This window comes from Gigantopelta aegis, chromosome 15 (assembly GCF_016097555.1).
Source record: "Gigantopelta aegis isolate Gae_Host chromosome 15, Gae_host_genome, whole genome shotgun sequence".
NCBI lineage: Eukaryota > Metazoa > Mollusca > Gastropoda > Neomphalida > Peltospiridae > Gigantopelta > Gigantopelta aegis.
The window spans coordinates 23,180,308-23,199,363 of record NC_054713.1 but is presented as its reverse complement, the minus strand read 5'-3'; the positions used below and the strand labels follow the sequence as shown (position 1 = coordinate 23,199,363).

Below are 19,056 nucleotides of genomic sequence, written 5' to 3'. Positions count from 1 at the left end.
ACTGCTTGTGTCGAGGGGGAAATCAGAGGGGTTCATCGAGGGGACTCGATCCTTCAAGCGAAACACGTCAAACGAAAGCTGTCATGACTGAGCTAGATCTCCGGCATCCAACTGGAAGAAGACAATAACCCGATAATAACTGGGGGCGGGACGTAGCCTGACGCTTGATGCGTGGTCGGTTTGGGATCGATACCCGTCGGTAGGCTCATTGGGCTATTTCTCGCTCCAGCCAGTGCAACACGACTGGTATATGAAAGGCCTAGGTTTGTGTTATCCTATCTGAGGGAAGGTGCATATAAAAGATCCCAAGAAAAGAAAAAAAGAAAGAAGAAGAGTCGCCCATGAACTGCGACAGCGGGTTTTATCTCTCAATATCTGTATGGTCCTTAACCATATGTCCGACGCCATAAAACCGTAAATAAAATCTGCTGAGTGAATCGTTAAATAAAACATTTCTTTCCTTCCTTCGATAATAACTTACTGGTGTAGCCACAGGACCATGGCTCCCAATCATAGCCTTAATTTCCCTCTACCTTACAAGACTTAGAGGGATGGCCATTTGCCAATATGTGCTCGTTTCCAATAGGGGCAGGACGTAGCCCAGTGGTAAAGCGCTCGCCTGATGCGCGGTCGGTCTGGGATCGATCACCGTTGGTGATTTATTGATTTATTTCTCGTTCTAGCCAGGGTACAACGTCTGGTATATCAAAGGTCGTGGTATGAGCTATCCTGTCTGTGGAATGATGCATATGAAAGATCCCTTGCTACTAATGGAAATATGTAGCGGGTTTCCTCACTAAGAGTGAAAATGTCTGATACCATCCATATACTTACCTTTTCTGACACTCAGTAGACGATATGTATTTTTGTGCTGGGGTGTCGTTAAACATTCATTCATTCATTCATTCATTCATTCCAATAGCCATTTTCATAAAACATCGTAAAGTTTACGTCTGCTGCTAACAGTTAACCGGGCATACGTTTTCACGTGTTTGGCATCTGTTTCTCAATGGAAAATTACATCATTACCGAAGATGGAGCATTTTAATGACAAAAGAAGATGAAATATGTGTACTTAAAACTATATTTGTTGTACTATGATGGTAATAAGACTTGTGTTTTAATCGTAGATTTACGTTTACGAGCAAAACTTGGCTTACGATGTTTTGTGAAATTGGGCCCTGACTATGCCAGTGCTAACATCCACAATTAAAAGACTTGCTGAAAAGCAAAAACTGTGCTATGATAGTAATCCACTTTATTGTAAATTACTGAAATAGAATTTAATCACATTCAAACAAAGCCCGTCCCTGGAGTATTCGCATTTTATTGACTCCCATATAATTATAAATATCCTAGTGCGATATTTAACCTTTGTACTTCCCACTAGAGGTCGACTCTCGTCTTTGTCCGTGCTGTGAATGGGTTCCATTCACTCAGTGGGTATTTGCATCCTGGCACTGATGAGCTTGTTGACATCTGCACTTACAACAGGATATTAGTTTCCAAATCATGTGCGAAGTTTAAGCATTGTGCATTGTTGTGTACACTGTTTGATGGTTTGTATAATAAGTAAACCAGAGGTGGATCTAGGGGTGGGGGTGGGGGTGGGGGTGGGGGGGGGGGGGGAGGGGCCCGCCCCCACAATTTTTGCGAGTTATAATTTTATTATATATTAATTTTCATTTATTTACGATCCCCCTCCAAACCTCCCCCAAAGTTCCCTTGGCATTCTGTCTCATAGCACTGCCCCCCCCCCCCCCCCAAATGGATTTTCTAGATCCGCCACTGTAAACTCAGTATGTCATGATCATTATCGACTTGTGACGCGGCGTACAGCCCATCGCGTGAGTGTAGTCTGTAAGTGACAGTATACCGGTAACAGCACACTGCATCGTAATTAATTTGTTAGTTAGTTATTATTATACATTAAAGTTTAAATAAAGTCAAATCGAAGTACTCCAAACGGCAAATATATCAGTTGGCCATTAAAAACGATAACCCTGCTGAAAATAGGATTATTAAAAGAAGTATAGAGACTATAACTGTGACATTTCTCGCCCATTACTTTACGGCTATTTGCCACATTCAGTGAAAATCTTTTGCCCATAACTCAAATATTGTCTAAAACGTACGGGGACTGTAATTTTAATATTTCATACTCATTATCCCCGTACGGCTATGAATGTCACATTCATTGAACATTGTAGGCCCTGGGATCAAATATTTCTAAAACTGCGTAGCAACATATTGCAAATTGTAAGTAAAAAGAATGCCAGACCAAAAGCCGAGTGAAATTGTATCCACTTTTGTAAATATTAAAATTATAAATCCTCATACCAAAACCATATTCAGTACAGTTATCATTTTTTTATGACCATGACGTTATCCCTGGGGTTGTTGTTTGGGGGTACCTGTGGTTTGAGTATGTCCCAGTCATTAAGTCTTATAACAACCTATTTTCGTGCTTACATCCAATAAAGGTTTGATGGTGTTTTCTTTGGTATCCAACTCGACTGTTAAGCACATCGGTTAACGCCACTGTCCCCGAGTTTGCTGACGGTGTTAAGATATTTCTGATTAACACACAAACTGATTTCCTGTTATAAATAAGCAGACTTAACCCTGGCAGAGACAGCGAGTTTCCTCTCTCACACCAACCCCGGGCAGATACAAGGTGCATGCGTTGAGAGGATAGCAGTCTCGAACCTTCATTGGATAATACGAACACACATCAACATCGTCGTCGTCATGGTCATGGTCAGACCAATGTCTTACCTTATATCATGGGCATGTAATGTAAATCATCATCATTATCATCACACCACATCATTTTAATCTCATGATTATTATGACGATGATCAACATCACACCATCACCAAGGACATGCGTTAGATACGTGCACACCAGAAAGGTAATCATAACGTGTGTCATCACAACGTGTGTCACTGATGTTCTGTTAAACAAACAGCTAGTGTCAACAGTAAGAATATGACATGCAACACATAGGGCTAGTTATCACTGGGACATCTAGACTGACTACCGACCGCTGTCCGGTCAAAGGAATCGTCTTCCACGGCGAAACGCTTACAGCAATGCGAAAACACATATCGAAACAATTTCCAGTATTCCCGTTTGAAACGTTTGTTCATAAAGCCGTAGATAATCGGATTGCAGGAACTGTTGGCGTACCCCAGGAGCAAGGCAAACATGTCAAAGGCGCGGGGCACCTTATTGGGGGAAAATACGGTAATGAACATGGCAATACAAAATGGCAGCCAGCAGACAATGAAGATGAAAATAACCAACAGAAGCGAAACGGCGAGCACGTACTCTTCATGCCGTCTGCGTAAGGCCCGTCTTTCAGTTTGACTGTCTCTGTTTGACTGGCTGAAACTGTCCTTCGATAACTGCACTTTCTTCTGCGAGGGACGCCTCCCCACCGTTAACAGGTTCTGAGAAGAGATTTCGTGATTCTCACTTTCCGCTGGCGTCTGCCCAACAGAATCGACCGCGCTCACAGACACAATTTTTATTTCTATTTTCCCATGTGATACTGAACTCGGATCCTGACTCACTTTGCCGAGGCAGCGAGACGATTTGAAGAGAGATTTGCCGGAGCCGAAGAGACGGTCCGTGCTCTTCCGGAACACCCGGAGGATGTTGACATAGCAGAAGGTCATCACGGTACACGGCCCCCCGAAACACATCGTGATCATGAAGATCGTGTACGACACCGAGGCCTTCCAATCACAGAAGCAGAAAGACTGCGTAGGCAGAAAGTCGTATTTGCCCCAGCCAATCAGAGGAGGCATTGCAAGGAGTAACGACAAGGTCCACACTCCTGAAAAGAAGAACATAATGTCTATTTGCTAATGATTGAACACGAGGACAAACTATATATCGGGTGTCAAAAACGCCGATAATTATACTGTACAAAACTACATGGAATGTTGGTTTAAAAAAAAAAAAATTAAATATGGGTACTGTAACTTTTATATTTTAAACCTATTACCATGTGGACATTTGCCACCATCAGTCAAACGATTTGACCTGTAGCCCAAATATTATTAAAATAGCAACAAATTGAAAATTTAAGTAAAACAATGCGACGCTATACAGGAGACCAATAAGTAATGAGCGTGGTATTTGATCTATTTAGAATGCAAGTTTTACTTACTGAGTAATGGGCGTGAAATATCAAATTATAGGTTCCACGCCTTTTAAAATAAATCCATATTCAATTAAGTTATCGTGTTTTGAGGGTCACCCGATATAAGAAGTCAACATATTTATCTTACCTAATAAGAAATATATAATCAAATATCGTTATCTCATCAAGCAAGGTATCCCGAAGTCGAGAAATAGTTCAATAGCATACTTTACTAACAACTCTTACATATTCTTACATACTCTATCTGCAGCCACCGCTATCTCGATCCCCTCAACATCGAAATAACGACGATTGACTGCATTTCAGATATTTACAATTCGTCTAAAGTATACGACGGAGCACATACATGTATACACTAATTACCGGTAGACGGTAACAAATTGTATATTTAACAAGAGATGCCCATCCAAAGTACGTCGCGGTGATCTAGTTATGGTACGCAACACACCGCCAACACAAGTTGTAAGGTTTGATGACCCTATATGAATTGATACGGAATATATGGCCCGGACAATGTTAAAGTTAATTTTGTTTAAAGACACCACTAGAGCACATTTATCTCTTAATCGTTGGCTATTGGATGTCAAACATTTGGTAATTTTGACATAGTCTTAGGGGTCTTTTATATGCACCATTTCATAGACAGGATAGCACATACCACAACCTTTTATATACCAGTCGTGGTGCACTGGCAGGAACGAGAAATAGCTCAATAAGCCCACCGACGGCAATCGATTCCAAACCGACCGCACATCAAGCGAGCACTTTACCACTGGGCTATGTCCCGCACCGGCCCGGACAGTGATTTCCTTTAATGTTCAGAAATGCACGATAAGTAGGTCGCGGTGACCTAGTTATGGTACGCGCACACCACCATCCCAAGTTCTGCTTGTCTACAAGGTTTGATGATCCTCTATGAATTGATAAGAAAACTATGTCCCGGACAACGATTTCCTTTAATGTGAAGCAATGCGTGATAAGTAGATCGCCGTGACCTAGTTCTGACACACCGTATGCAAGGTATGATGATCCTATATGAATTGATAAGGAAGATATCTTCGGAAACGAAAGGTTTATGAATGTACAGACAGACGGACGGACGGACAGACGGGCGGACGGACGAACGAACAATGCCATACCATAATACGACCTGTCAAAGATGGGCGTATAAAATTACAACATGTAAGCAACGACCACCTGTCACAAGCAACCAATTTTAACTTGTTCCATGAGTCCAAGTCCAAAGAGATTTGACGTGCCCACATCCTTCAAGGTTGAGGCATGTCAAGCCTGGACGCTGCCTTTGGTACAACCAAAGACTTGGTCCAGGGCGAAGGTCCATCACACCACTGAGACAAGGGGCCTAATTCACTAAACTCTCGCAACTTTGCTATCTCGCAGTATAATGCTAAAAGACTTACAAAGAGGATGCTTTGTTGTCTAGCAGAGCCTAAGAGATCATTGTGAACTAGAACTCCCCTTAAAAAAAGTACTAAATTTTATGCGAAACTAGGGTAGTCATAGACGCTACCCGTTATTTCTGAAATGAGCAGCTTGGCCCCCATTTTTTTCTAATTCACTTTAAGGGTGAGGGGTGGTAGTGTTTATACCTGTGGTGTTTATGTCGATTGATACGCTGCAGGTAGGAGTTTTAGCCACACATGATACTGTTGTAACATGTTACTATGTGTGTAACATGCTCGCCCGTAAAATGGTGAAAACTAGATGTCCTAAAATGCAATTTTCTACCTTCTACAATTACAATTCATCTTTGCTTTAAGATTTACTACCAATACTATTTTTGATTCAGAATTATTCTCCGGCTTTGTGTAATGATCGGGCGTGTTGATACGCTACTTATATCAATTATATTAATACACGTTAACATTATCGACACTAAGAATTGCTTTTGTACATTGGAACCTTTAGGTACGGCCCTGCGAATGACGCACCAGCCATCTACTGTTCGCTGATTAAACCACGTGCTGGGTGTGTCGTCAACCAAACATTGGCTTCCTGTGTAAGGGTCATTAAAATATTAGGTAACGCTTGAAGGGGAGTGTAGGTGTAGGTCCAAACGTTATTTGGCGTTATAGGGGATGGGAGGATGTATTTAACAGCGTTTCGTAACGCACTTTTTGTGTGACTACTACCCCCTTTTCATAAACACTCTGTCACGGCGACAGTGTTTAACGTATGCCTGGGTAGTTATAGCTAGACGTAAATGAATGAATGAATAAAAAAATGAATGCATAAAAGAATGAATGAATGAATGTTTAACGACACCCCAGCATGACAGCTAGACGTATACACAGTTTTTCTACATAGAAGAATTTGTTTGTGTATGACCCTATGGAATTGAATATTTATAATGTGTGTGCTGAATGCAGCCGCAGTCAAAGGGGGTATAGGGGGTCACAGGGGGTATGGGGGTCCTCCCCCATAAAGAAAATGGGTTAGGTTTAGGGTTAGGGTTAAGAAAATCATACAGTAATGATAAGAGTCAATAATTTTGTCAAAAGGTTAACTAAAAAAAATATAAATCTGCAAAACAATTGGGAATCGCGTCATACCAGTTTTACCCTCTGGCAAAAACGCTCATACACACAATAAGGATTATAAATCGAGTTGAAATCCGTATCTGCGCTTTCCCAAAACAGTATGTTAAAATTATATTCTTACACACCTGTTGGTGAGAACATCATGTATTATTTTTAATAACACATGGTTGTTTACGCATGTTCGTGTGTTAACAATTTCAAGACATACGACTGGCTGCTCCTATGTGATGATCAGGTCACCAATGCCATACGTCCAATAAAAAAACAACGCGATGGAAATCGATTACACTGTGACGTATAGTTAACCTGACAACCACGTGTCTTTGACGCGCAAGTCAGCTACAAGTGCAACGGATGTAAATAAGTTTTAGTCGAAAAATATGTTAAAATGTAAGAAATAGAATGTGTGTGTGTGTCTGTGTGTGTGTGTGTGTGTGTGCGTGTGCGTGTGTGTATGTATGTGTGTCTCCAAACGTTACGTAATATTTTTATTATATTATTTTTTTGGGTGTGTGTGTGTATTGTCTAGCGTTACGGAGCGTTACATGGGGTGGGGTGCGTATCTAATTTTGACAAAAATAGCGTTACGTAATATTTAAAATGCCCCTAAGCACCCCACTCACTAGTGCAGGGCACACATTAAGTCAATACTTTTCTTAATGTGCAGGATGAATTGCTTCCCTCTATTTAGCAAGTTTAAAATGGTGGGCAAATGTCTTATATCGTTGTTCAAAGATTTATTTTGTTAATAATGATGCAGGTACTTCAATCGAGAATTAGTGAGTATGGTAGGTTATACATTTTTGGTTTGTGTGTCCATTTATTGCATTATTTCGGTTGAGTTTTGAAGACCAGCTATATTTCCTACAATCTTCGCTGTGTTCCGCCTGAATATATTATTACTATCACTATTTCAGGTTTATAAGGCTTAAATTACATATGTATTTGATGATGCAGATGTTTGTTCATGTAATTAATGTATATTTATGTTATTGTTAGCGTAGATAAATGTATATTATGTTGTTATTTTTGCTCTGCCCATATGCGAGTGTTATGCAAATAAATTATTCTTATTCTATATAGGGTATGTAAAAATATTCGGACGTAGAAAGAACGACACTTTCTACGTCTGTTCGACTACCCACTCACCGACTGCCATGAGAGCGACGTTGCGTGACGTGTATATCCGCTGGTAGTGGCGCGCTTGGCAGATCTTCACGTACCGGTTCAGGCTGATGGCACCCAGTGACATCACACTGGCGATGAACGTCAGCATCGTCAGGAAGCCAATCGCAATGCACGTCGCATCCGAGAACAGCCAATCACCTGCGGCTATGGTGACCACAGTGATGGGCATGCTCACGGCAGAGACGAGAAGGTCTGCGAATGACAGGATGAGAAGCATGTGGTAGGATTGTTCTCTTAATCCTCGAGTCCGCAGGATTATGATCCACAATGAAATGTTTCCAAGGAAAGTGAAAATCCAAATGATTGATAGAATAGTGCCTTCAATGACTTTTTCAGCTAGATTCATTGTGTTTTCTGTGTATTACGGTTTCGCTCTGTCCATAGTTCCCATGTCGGCTATTTTCTCAAATATTCGCCTGGTGAAGGTACTCGGACAGAGGAAATCCATATTCCTGTCAATTTGTAATCCTATAATTCCCCAAATCTGAAAAAAAAGAAACACATTTTTAAAGTTTTACATCTGTGGTGAGTAGCCTATGTCGATGTGTTTCTGGGCAAACCTCGCTGTAACATTTTGGACCGTTTGTGTAAATTTACCCCCCACCCTCCCCGTAAAAAACCCAAACAAAACAAAAACAAACAAAAACAAAAACATACACCCCCACCCCCACCCCCACCCCCAAAACAAACAAACAAACAATAATAAAAATAAAAAACCCACACAAAAACAACAACCCCGACATAAAAAACCCAAAACAAAACAAAACTCACAACAAAATTAATAAAAAGAAACCCAACCCCAAACAACAACAAAAAACCGAAACATTCTGGATCGAGCGAAAACGTCAAATACACCAGATATCACCAGTACTTTACTTTCTCTTATTCTTAAAAAGCCACCTACCAGGACTGGTATATCAAAGGCCGTGGTGTATGCTATCCTGTCTGTGGGATTATGCATATGAAAGATCCCTTGCTGCTAATGAACACGTAGCGAGTTTTCTTTCTAAGACTATATGTCAACATTACCAAATGTTTCACATCCAATAATCGATGATTAATACATCGATGTGCTCTAGTTGTGTCGTAAAACAAAACTTTTTTTTAACCACCTAAAACAACAGCAACAACAGAGTATCGAACGGGCGCACGTACGGATGGACGGACGGACGGATCATCGACAGACGTATAAAAACATATTCAAACCCAAAAACTAAATAAAACAAACCCTAAATAAATAAAAACAAAACAAACAACAATATAAACAATAACATCATCAAACCCGGGGGGTGGGTGGGTGGGGGTGCAACCTCCCAACCCCCCCCAACAACAACAACAACACCCCCCCCCCCCCCCCCCCAAACCCCAAAACCAAACAAACAAAACAACCGATAACGCCTATTTTTGTAAATGTTTCGTGACTGATTGTACGTATTGTTGGGTGCGGGTATTTAGTTTGTTTTCAGTGATTAACAATAGTTTAGTGTTACTGTACGGAGGTGATATGCGTTTGTGCTGTATTGTTAGTCCAGTCGAAATAAGATTTGACCGTTGTCACGGTACATGCTCTTAAATTGTTTTCGCCTGTGGCGATTTTACTTGTGTTAGAGGGCCGTGTGCAGTTTATTGCCCGTAGCCCAGATGGGCAACTTGTTACGTAAGACTTCTGCGCGACCGTCCTCGATCGGACATTCCAATATGCACTTAGTCCAGCTGCGGAGGCCATGTGGCGAGTAGTTACGTAATACCTCTGCGAGTGCGGTTTTACAACCGTGATTTTGGCGACGATGGCGTCAGTAAGTCTGACGATCAGAGAGAAATAATACCGACTCTAGTAGAGTCAGACTATGAGATGATACGTGAGGTACCGCCTTGTACTCCCAGGCAAAATCCTGATTTATAATAAATAGCTAGAATTTAGAGATATCTAGGAGAACGAATAGGAAGGCTCCGAGGGAACGTTAGTCCGTTTGGACTTTGGTAAATATCATTTCTGCTCTGTGTATAACCTTGATGTGATTGATGTGACTTTAATTATTTTAATACTGTATTATACCAATATTCTTTAGACAGTGTCTTCGGTCATCTGACGAAGTAAATCGTAGACTTTTTGTTCTAACATTATATGAGTATTTGGTAATATAAAGCTTAGCCAGTCATCCTAGAAGACCCTAGGTACACTGTAGGTTATTGTCTTTATTGTGATAAGTATTAATTCTGTGTTACAAGGTTACTGAATGAGTAGTTAGGGTTAATTAAAAATTAACCCGTTAGGAATAGAGCTGTAATTCCTTTATTAATTAAGTTCCCCAAGAAGCGTTCCTAAATTATCACACGTTACTGAACGAGTAGTAGGGTTAACTAAAAATTAACCAGTTAGGAATGGTGTTGTAATTCCTTTATTAATTAACTTCTCCTGGAAACGTTTCTCAATTATCACACGTGTGGGTGTGGTGTAACGGTGAAGTGATTCGCATATTGTGTAACTAGACACCCAGAGATTAACTAATTAAGTGATCAGTTCTGGGTTGTTATTATTGTTGTTATTAATTAACTACTACGGCTGTACATTTGTCAGCGTAGATTAATACAGATTCCAAAGTGTATTGTGTTTTTGTTGTGTTTTCTAGAGAACTAACGTGCTATAATAATATATACTTTATATAAGATCGTATCTCTGATCATACCTAGACGAGCCATACTAGGGTTAACAGCCTGTTACAGAGAGATCTAATAGATATACAGTTAGGAGAGATATTTGATAATCGTGTTTTATTCAGTTACGGGAATTATAGAATCCCCGTGACAACCGTGAACAAATTGCAACAGACATGATTTTTTATTGCAACTGTTCCCTGAAGAACCCTTCCTGAACAACATATTAAAAATATACATTGATGTACGATTATTTAAAAATGGCCGCTTCCGTCACAATAGCTTGTATATCACTCCCCAGATTGTACCACCCCCCTACATACCTGAAATTAGAAAGCCAACTGAGGTAGCCGAGGTGTGTACCCAGAATCTTAACTGGATCTCTCTCTCTCTCTCTCTCTCTCTCTCTCTCTCTTCTCTCCACCTCTCCACTGTCCTCCCCTCGCTCTGTCTCTCTCTCGTGTGTGTGTGTGTGTGGTGTCTGGTCTCCTCTCTCTCTCTCTCTCTCTCCTCTCTCTGTGTGTGTCTGGTCTCTCTCTCTCTCCTCTCTCTCTCCACCTGTGTCTCTCTCTCTCCTCTCTCTCTCTCTCTCTCTCTCTCTCTCTCTCTCTCTCTCTCTCTCTCCTCCTCTCCTCTCTCTCTCTCTCTCTCCTCTCTCCTCTCTCTCTCTCTCTGTGTGTGTGGTGTGTGGTGTGTGGTGTTGTGTCTATATATATATATATATATATAATTTTGTTTAGCGACACCACTGGAGCACATTCATTAATTAATCATCGGCTATTGGATGTCAAACATTTAGTAATTCTGAGGAAACCCGCTGCATTTTTTTCCCAATACAGCAAGGGATCTTTTATATACACTTCCCACAGACAGGATAGCACATACCACGGCCTTTAATATACCAGTCGTGGTGCACTGGCTGGAACGAGAAATAGCCCAATGGGCCCGCCGACGGGGATCGATCCCAAACAGACCGCATATCAAGCGAGCGCTTTACCACTGGGCCTAACTGGATATAAAGACGAGAATAAATTAAAATGTTCAACGACCTCGGCTGATCGGGACCCACCCAGAGCGAGTTTAAACACTACACCAACTTATCTCTCACGGACATCTAGCCACTAACCCACTGTCCTGGTCAGGCAGTCAATATAGCTCAAGTGTGGGCCCAGGACAGCGTGCTTGAAACTTAACTGAGTATAAAGTCGAAAATAAATTGAAACGTGAACTTACCAGTGACCGAGGTGGTCGACAACGTGCGCATTTCGCGTCACAACAACGGAAATTGAAATCCGGGTTATAAGAGCAGATATATAACACGACGAGAGAGGCGCTGGGTTGGTCTACAAACAATGCAGACATAGACGAGAAAATCAAGGACGCATGCGCATTGCTTAAGACAATTAAAATGACAAATTATTAACATGACTTCAGTCCTGACACTTAAAGCATAATACACCCAGCCTCAGTCACTCAGTGTGGGTGGGTGGCGATGAGGGGGTGGGGGGGGGGGGGGGGGGGGGCGGAGAGAGGGCGTGTATGAACCTTTAGAGTATAGGGGCATGCTAATGGGTTTTCTCCCTCACAGATACACAAAATCGTAAGTAAGGGCAGTTCCAGAAGTGGGAGCAAAAGAAATTGTTTATATATTGATTTTACTTGTGACGCCACGAGTCTATAACCATATGTTTGACGCCATATAACCGTAAATAAAATGTGTTGAGTGCGTCGTTAAAAAATGAATGAATGAATGAATGAATGTTTAACGACACCTCAGCACGAAAAATACATCGGCTATAGGGTGACAAACTATGGTAATGCAAACAAATAAAGTGATGATCAACATCAATATAACAATTCAAGATTTAAATAAAAACAGTGTAAAGAACTGTGCAAAAATACAAATATCACGATAAATACGGACTTTTACAAAAAAATTCAATTGTGCTGTATTGGCCATTCTCAAAGAGAATGTTACACCCCTGCACCACGGTGAGGTTACAGCACGCGCAGGGGCGTAGTTAAATAAAACATTTCTTTCTTTGTGACGCCACGAATTAAGCTAGATTCACACTTCACCGCCGGGTCTTGTCGGCGAGTAGTTGACTCGCCCAGTCCTGCTTCTGTTCAAAACTAATCCTCATTTCTCAGTAAAGTCAGTGTGGTTTTAACACAGTTCATGTTCATTAAACCTTTTCGTTTACCCCCCCCCCCCCCCAAAAAAAAAAAAAAAAAAAAAAAAAAAAAAAAAAAAAAAAAAAAAAAAAAAAAATTGGTGCAAGGTCGGCAATCACAGTATGAATTGACCTTTAGAGTATAGCTGTGAACCGCGCTTAAAACATTCGTCTTGACGACTATCAGCTGAGATAATCGTAATGAAACGACCACAGGACCGTAACGACCGTCAACTGTCGCCCGGTTTGCTTTTTATAGAAGAAACATCACTCTGTTGTGACGAGATCCGATTCCGCGTGATATGATTGTGTTATGTCCCTGCTGCAGTCCAGGTCAGAGAATCAAGTGATCGATCGTGTGACATGTCAGCTGTGTCGCATTCTGACAGAATGTGTGCACAGAGTTGTTCCTCTGCCGTTCTTCGCAGAGCTTAAAATGTCTACAGAACTTGACTTCTGCTCTGTGAGTCAGTGTTCGGTGATAGTCAGTTGCACACCCACAGCACTAACTACCACAAGTTGGGATAGGAAAGTGACATGATACTATGGAGTATGGAAGTGGCATGCAACTGTGGGGTAGGAAGTGGCATGCTACTAAGGGGTATGAAAGTAACATGCTACTATGGGGTATGAAAGTAACATGCTACTATGGGGTATGAAAGTAACATGCTACTATGGGGTAGGAAGTGGCATGCTACTATGGGGTATGGAAGTGGCATGCTACTATAGGGTAGGAAATTGACATGCTACTATGGGGTAGGAAAGTGGCATGGTATTGTGGGGTAGGAAAATGGCATGCTACTATGGGGTAGAAAGTGACATGCTACTAAGGGGTAGGAAGTGACATGCTACTATGGGGTAGGAAGTGGCATGCTACTATGGGATAAAAACTGGCATTCTACTATGGGGTAGGAAAGTGGCATGCTACTATGGGGTAGGAAAATGGCATGCTACTATGGGGTAGGAAAGTGGCATGGTATTGTGGGGTAATAAGTGGCATGCTACTATGGGATAGAAAGTGACATGCTACTAAGGGGTAGGAAGTGGCATGCTACTATGGGGTAGGAAGTGGCATGCTACTATGGGATAGAAAATGGCAAGCTACTATGGGATAGAAAGTGGCATACTACTATGGGGTAGGAAAGTGGCATGCTACTATGGGGTAGGAAAGTGGCATGCTACTATGGGATAAAAAGTGACATGCTACTATGGGGTAGGAAGTGGCATGCTACTATGGGATAAAAACTGGCATTCTACTATGGGGTAGGAAAGTGGCATGCTACTATGGGGTAGGAAAATGGCATGCTACTATGGGGTAGGAAAGTGGCATGGTATTGTGGGGTAATAAGTGGCATGCTACTATGGGATAGAAAGTGGCATACTACTATGGGGTAGGAAGTGGCATGCTACTATGGGATAAAAAGTGACATGCTACTATGGGGTAGGAAGTGGCATGCTACTATGGGATAAAAAGTGGCATGCTACTATGGGGTAGGAAAGTGGCATGCTACTATGGGGTAGGAAGTGGCATGCTACTATGGGATAAAAAGTGACATGCTACTATGGGGTAGGAAGTGGCATGCTACTATGGGATAAAAAGTGGCATGCTACTATGGGGTACGAAAGTGGCATGCTACTATGGTGTAGGAAAATGGCATGCTACTATGGGGTAGGAAAGTGGCATGCTACTATTGGGTAGGGAAGAGATCTATTGTCAATGCACTGAAAGCTAGTTTTATCTGCCATTGGCAACATACATGGGTTCTAACATTGTGTGTTCTGACATTGTGTGTCCTGCCATAGTCAACTCACAGAACATATGAACAGGGATCACTGTCAAGCAATCTTGTGAGGAACTCTGGGAACAAATCATCCAACAGCTCTAAAGTCAGAAGACGTTAGATGGAAGAACGACATCACTAACAAATCATTACCACCAACTTAGTTCCTACCAATCCGTGGATCGTGTTGAACTCGCCACACACATTATATCCTGAAAATAATCGGATGTAGCTACAAAAGTGAAAACCAACGCAATTCCAGGAAGTGCCCTTGCTGAGTCAGTAGTCTACCCTGCACTGTCTGTTGCGCTTGTCACACTGTAGGGAGCACACGTGTGCAGTAACCCAGATTAGTTTACCATCGTCAACAAGAGTATATAAGTTACTTAGACGAATGATGTTCACGGTGTCTATCGCTTGGAGGAAATGGGCTATGCTATTAAAACATAATCCCGGTACCAATCAAATAGTATTTATGCATAATTTTATGAACAATTTTCTCATTTCATTCTTCTTTATGTACACGTTATTAAATGTTTATTGAATATCCCATTCCAACGCAGAACGTTAACAAAGGCTTTCTGTTGGTGTGACCAGAATATGGAATAATATTCATAAAATGGTATCATAATGGACTGTCTAGTACCTACCTCATGAATAAACATTACCACAAAAAAATTAATGCCTTTGGTATAGGTAGTTTATAAAATCTGCAAATCTGCATAAAACGACAATCGTTTGTGCTTGGCTCATCAGTGGAACGTGGACAGAAGATATTGGCAATACAGACATTTTTTTAACACATTGATTTATTAATCATCGGTTACTGGATGTTAAACATTCGGTAATTTTGACATATAGTCTTAGAGAGGAAACCTGCTACATTTTGTCATCCGTAGCAAGGGATATTTTATATGCACCATCCCGCAGACAGGATAGCACATACCACGACCTTTGGTATACCAGTCGTGGTGCACTGGCTGGAAAGAGAAATAGCCCAATGGGCCCACCGACGGGGATCGATCTCACACCGACCGTGCATCAAGCGAGCGTTTTTACCACTGGGTTACGTCCCGCCCATACTAGCAATAAGATAAACACAGCTAATGAGGAATAAGAAGGAAATGGTTTATTTACCGACACACTCAACACATTTTATTTACGGTTATATGGCGTCGGACATATGGTTCAGGGCCACACAGATATTGAGGGAGGAAACCCGCTGTAGCCACTTGATGGACTACTCTTTTCGATTAACAGAAAGGGATCTTTTATATGCACCACCCCGTAGACATGATAGCATATACCACGGCCTTTCATCAATCAGTCGTGGTGCACTGGATGGAGCAAGAAATAGCCCAAATGGGCCCACTGACGGGGATCAAATGGGCCCACTGACGGGGATCGAGCCCAAATCGACCGCGCACCAAACGAGCGTTTTACCACTCGCAGCTAATAATGACAACACAACTGACTTAATAGTGTGATAACTTACTATCATAATCTTGATATTTCTACACAATAATATAAGAACCTAAGAATATGCTGTTTTACACAGAGAGAGAGAGAGAGAGAGAGAGAGAGAGAGAGAGAGAGAGAGAGAGAGAGAGAGAGAGAGAGAGAGAGAGAGAGAGAGAGAGATGACACATTCCATATACTGTAACTCCCAATTAATATCGTCTGGTCAAGATGGTATGGTATGGTATAGGGATTAACGTGCACATTCGTAGCAAGCTGTTTTAGCGCACGCATGTTATGGGCACATGTGCCGGCCTCGGCAGGCTCCTCCGTCCAGGACAGGATTGTGATCAAGATGGACCAGTGCTGTCATCTCAATTCTGGGACCGGTACTCCCGACTGTCTACTAGATCAACATGCAACTAATTGATGATGAACTGGTTTCAGAAAGAAAATCAACATTACCAGGGTTGCATGTAGTAAGTGGATGTGAACACAACAGGACGAATTGATGGTATATGCAAACAAATGTTATTGAATGTATTCGGAAAAGCTCCACTGCCTATATCTGAAGCTCTTAGCCGGCTTGGAATTACTGATGAATCATACAAAGAGGTTAATACTCCATGATACTAAGCTCAAGGGGCATTTGTACAATTGATGCAGCTATTCTGAGAGGACAGAACTTCAAGACACCATCACCAAACCAAAGTGTGGAAACCCTGCCAAATATCTAGTAACAGCATACCCAAAGAGCATATCTCCAAGCAAATATCCCAGCTGTGGTATCAGTAAGTGTTCAGGTAGATGAATCTGTAAGGAATACAACCTGCAATGTACAGAACTCTACAAGTGGTGATGGTTGCTGCAATATGCATATCATTACAGATGAAGTAGATGCCTAATCAGGGGTCACAATGGAAAATAATTAATTTTAGTCAATTTTCAGATACATGTATGTAGGATATTTCTTTAAAAAATTATTAAAAAGTGGCTAATTTAAACAACATTCTATTAGCCAGATACGAAATGGGTGAGCCCTGCTAATGTGTCATTGTGAATTACAGTTTACAATTGGTCTGTTCTTCTATTTCATTAGTTTAAAATCTAGAACATGAAAGTCATTAGTAATGCAATATTTTAATTATTTCACATAAAATGTATGTGGCCTTTGAGGAAAATTATTTGCCAAATGATAAAATTGGTGGCCATTTTTAAATCTCCATATGGCTGCCATTTTGAATTTTAACGTGGTTCCATGACTGGAGGATTGTAATAAAAATGTCACCCTTTAATTCACTGACCCTAAAAATGTACGGACAAAAATAATTTTGATTCTGCCTTAACCGAAAGTTACGATATTTAAAAAATACATTAAAATGGTGGCCATTTTGAATTTCAAGATGGCTGCCACGATTGGATGACTATAAAAATGTCATCAATAACGTCATGGCTACATAAATGTACATGTAGACAAAAATATTGTGTTTCTATATTAATCGAGAGTTGAGATATATGAAAAAATACATTAAAATGGTGGTCATTTTGAATTTCAAGATGGATGCTTAGGCAGGCCTGCACAAATTGCACGAACTACCGTTTCGTTCGTGCATCGGTTATGCCATTTTATTTACTGAATGATTAATCCCGGCAACGTACCAACATATTTTTATCGCGAGTACAAACATTAGACTTGTTCCCGGCGCAGTGTTTTTTAGTAGAGCGTAACGTAACCAGTCAAGTTTGTATAAATATCTTGCGAAGTAGGTGCATTCCCATTGGTTGTTTGAAGGCATTATAGCCGAATTTAACCAATCAAAAATGGCAATATTGTTATGGTCATTACAATCTCGAACTGGATCAGCAACCAGGGTAAACCAGAGTTCACAGTGACCCTATTATTAACTGTAATTCCGAATCGGGCAGTGACCACGACGACAGAGTCAATGATAATGCCAGTTACAGTAGCAGTATCCACTGTTCCTCAAATGAGGAAGATGGCACCGAGTCTCCCACTGACAACTGAATGTCATGACATTATATACACATAAAAGACTAATATTATAAAAGTAATGGTAAGCAATTGCCTTGCAGTGAATTCTCATTTATTCACCCGTAGTTATGCACACATGATGATGTGTTTTATTTAATAGGTCAAACCTGACATTCACTATGTTTTGGTAATTTATTACAACAGTTCTAATCATTATTATTATTTTTAAATCTCTTAAACATTTATATACATATACTTTTTACTTACCATTGCCACTCTCTAGTTTCTCAAAATTAAGTATATATATTATTATTTTATTTTTTTTTAAATTATAAAGAAAAAAATCAGGTTATGCAAACCAAAATAGGTTATGCAAAATCTTTTGGCACAACCCCTTTTCCGGTTATGCAAATTTTTCCCGCTAAGGTCAGACAACAATTTTTGTTTTCACAACTCCATTCACTGAGCTCATAAATGTAAACAGTTACCTAAGTTATATAAAAGAATATTTAATTGGCGGCCATTTTAAATTTCAAGATGGCTGTCATACCCAAATGACTAAATAAAATGTTATCAGCGAGTTCATTTACCTCAAAAATATAAATAGACACAAGAATTGTGCTTCTCTGTTAACTGGGAGTCAAAATATATGTAAAATATTCAAGATGGCCGCCATGATCAAATGACTGAAAAAAATGCTACCAATGGATTTCTAATTCTGGATAGTCTTAAGAATAAAACGAAATACATTTTACTGACTTGAGCAAATGTTTTTTTTTTTAAATGCAAATTTACATAACTGCCTGGACTATACGGTCTGGAATTATAACACCGAATAGTGAATGAATGACATTCATTTGCCTGCAACAGATGTATGTATAACACAGTGATATTTTCTGTATGCTACATATTTGACATATATTGTATATATTGCTTGAAAATCTCATACTCGATCAGATTTTATTGTTAGTCCCTGTAATAGCTTTCAGTCGTGATAACATTTTCTAAATAGGTTATTGGACATAGTTTTATCAGCTTTACCTACGAGTCGTTACCTGTAAAAGTTATACAC

The 19,056-nt window shown here is 40.5% G+C and overlaps 1 protein-coding gene across 3 annotated transcripts in view; it reads right to left on the bottom strand.

Moving 5' to 3' along the window:
* Positions 1 to 1,241: 1,241 nt before the first annotated feature.
* The window catches only part of LOC121390204 (melatonin receptor type 1A-like), a 67,544-nt gene continuing 49,729 nt past the window's right edge, over positions 1,242 to 19,056 (bottom strand). For 2 of the 3 annotated variants that reach the window (XM_041521974.1, XM_041521973.1), the window contains exons 2-3: positions 7,885 to 8,407; positions 1,242 to 3,844 (exon numbers count right to left, since the gene is read on the bottom strand). In XM_041521974.1, coding sequence (XP_041377908.1) covers positions 3,012 to 3,844; positions 7,885 to 8,269 — 1,218 coding nt within the window. In that variant the 5' untranslated portion in view covers positions 8,270 to 8,407 and the 3' untranslated portion in view covers positions 1,242 to 3,011. Of the gene's footprint in view, positions 3,845 to 7,884; positions 8,408 to 11,811; positions 11,933 to 19,056 lie in introns of those variants that run through there. The other variant, XM_041521972.1, reaches the window with a different exon arrangement.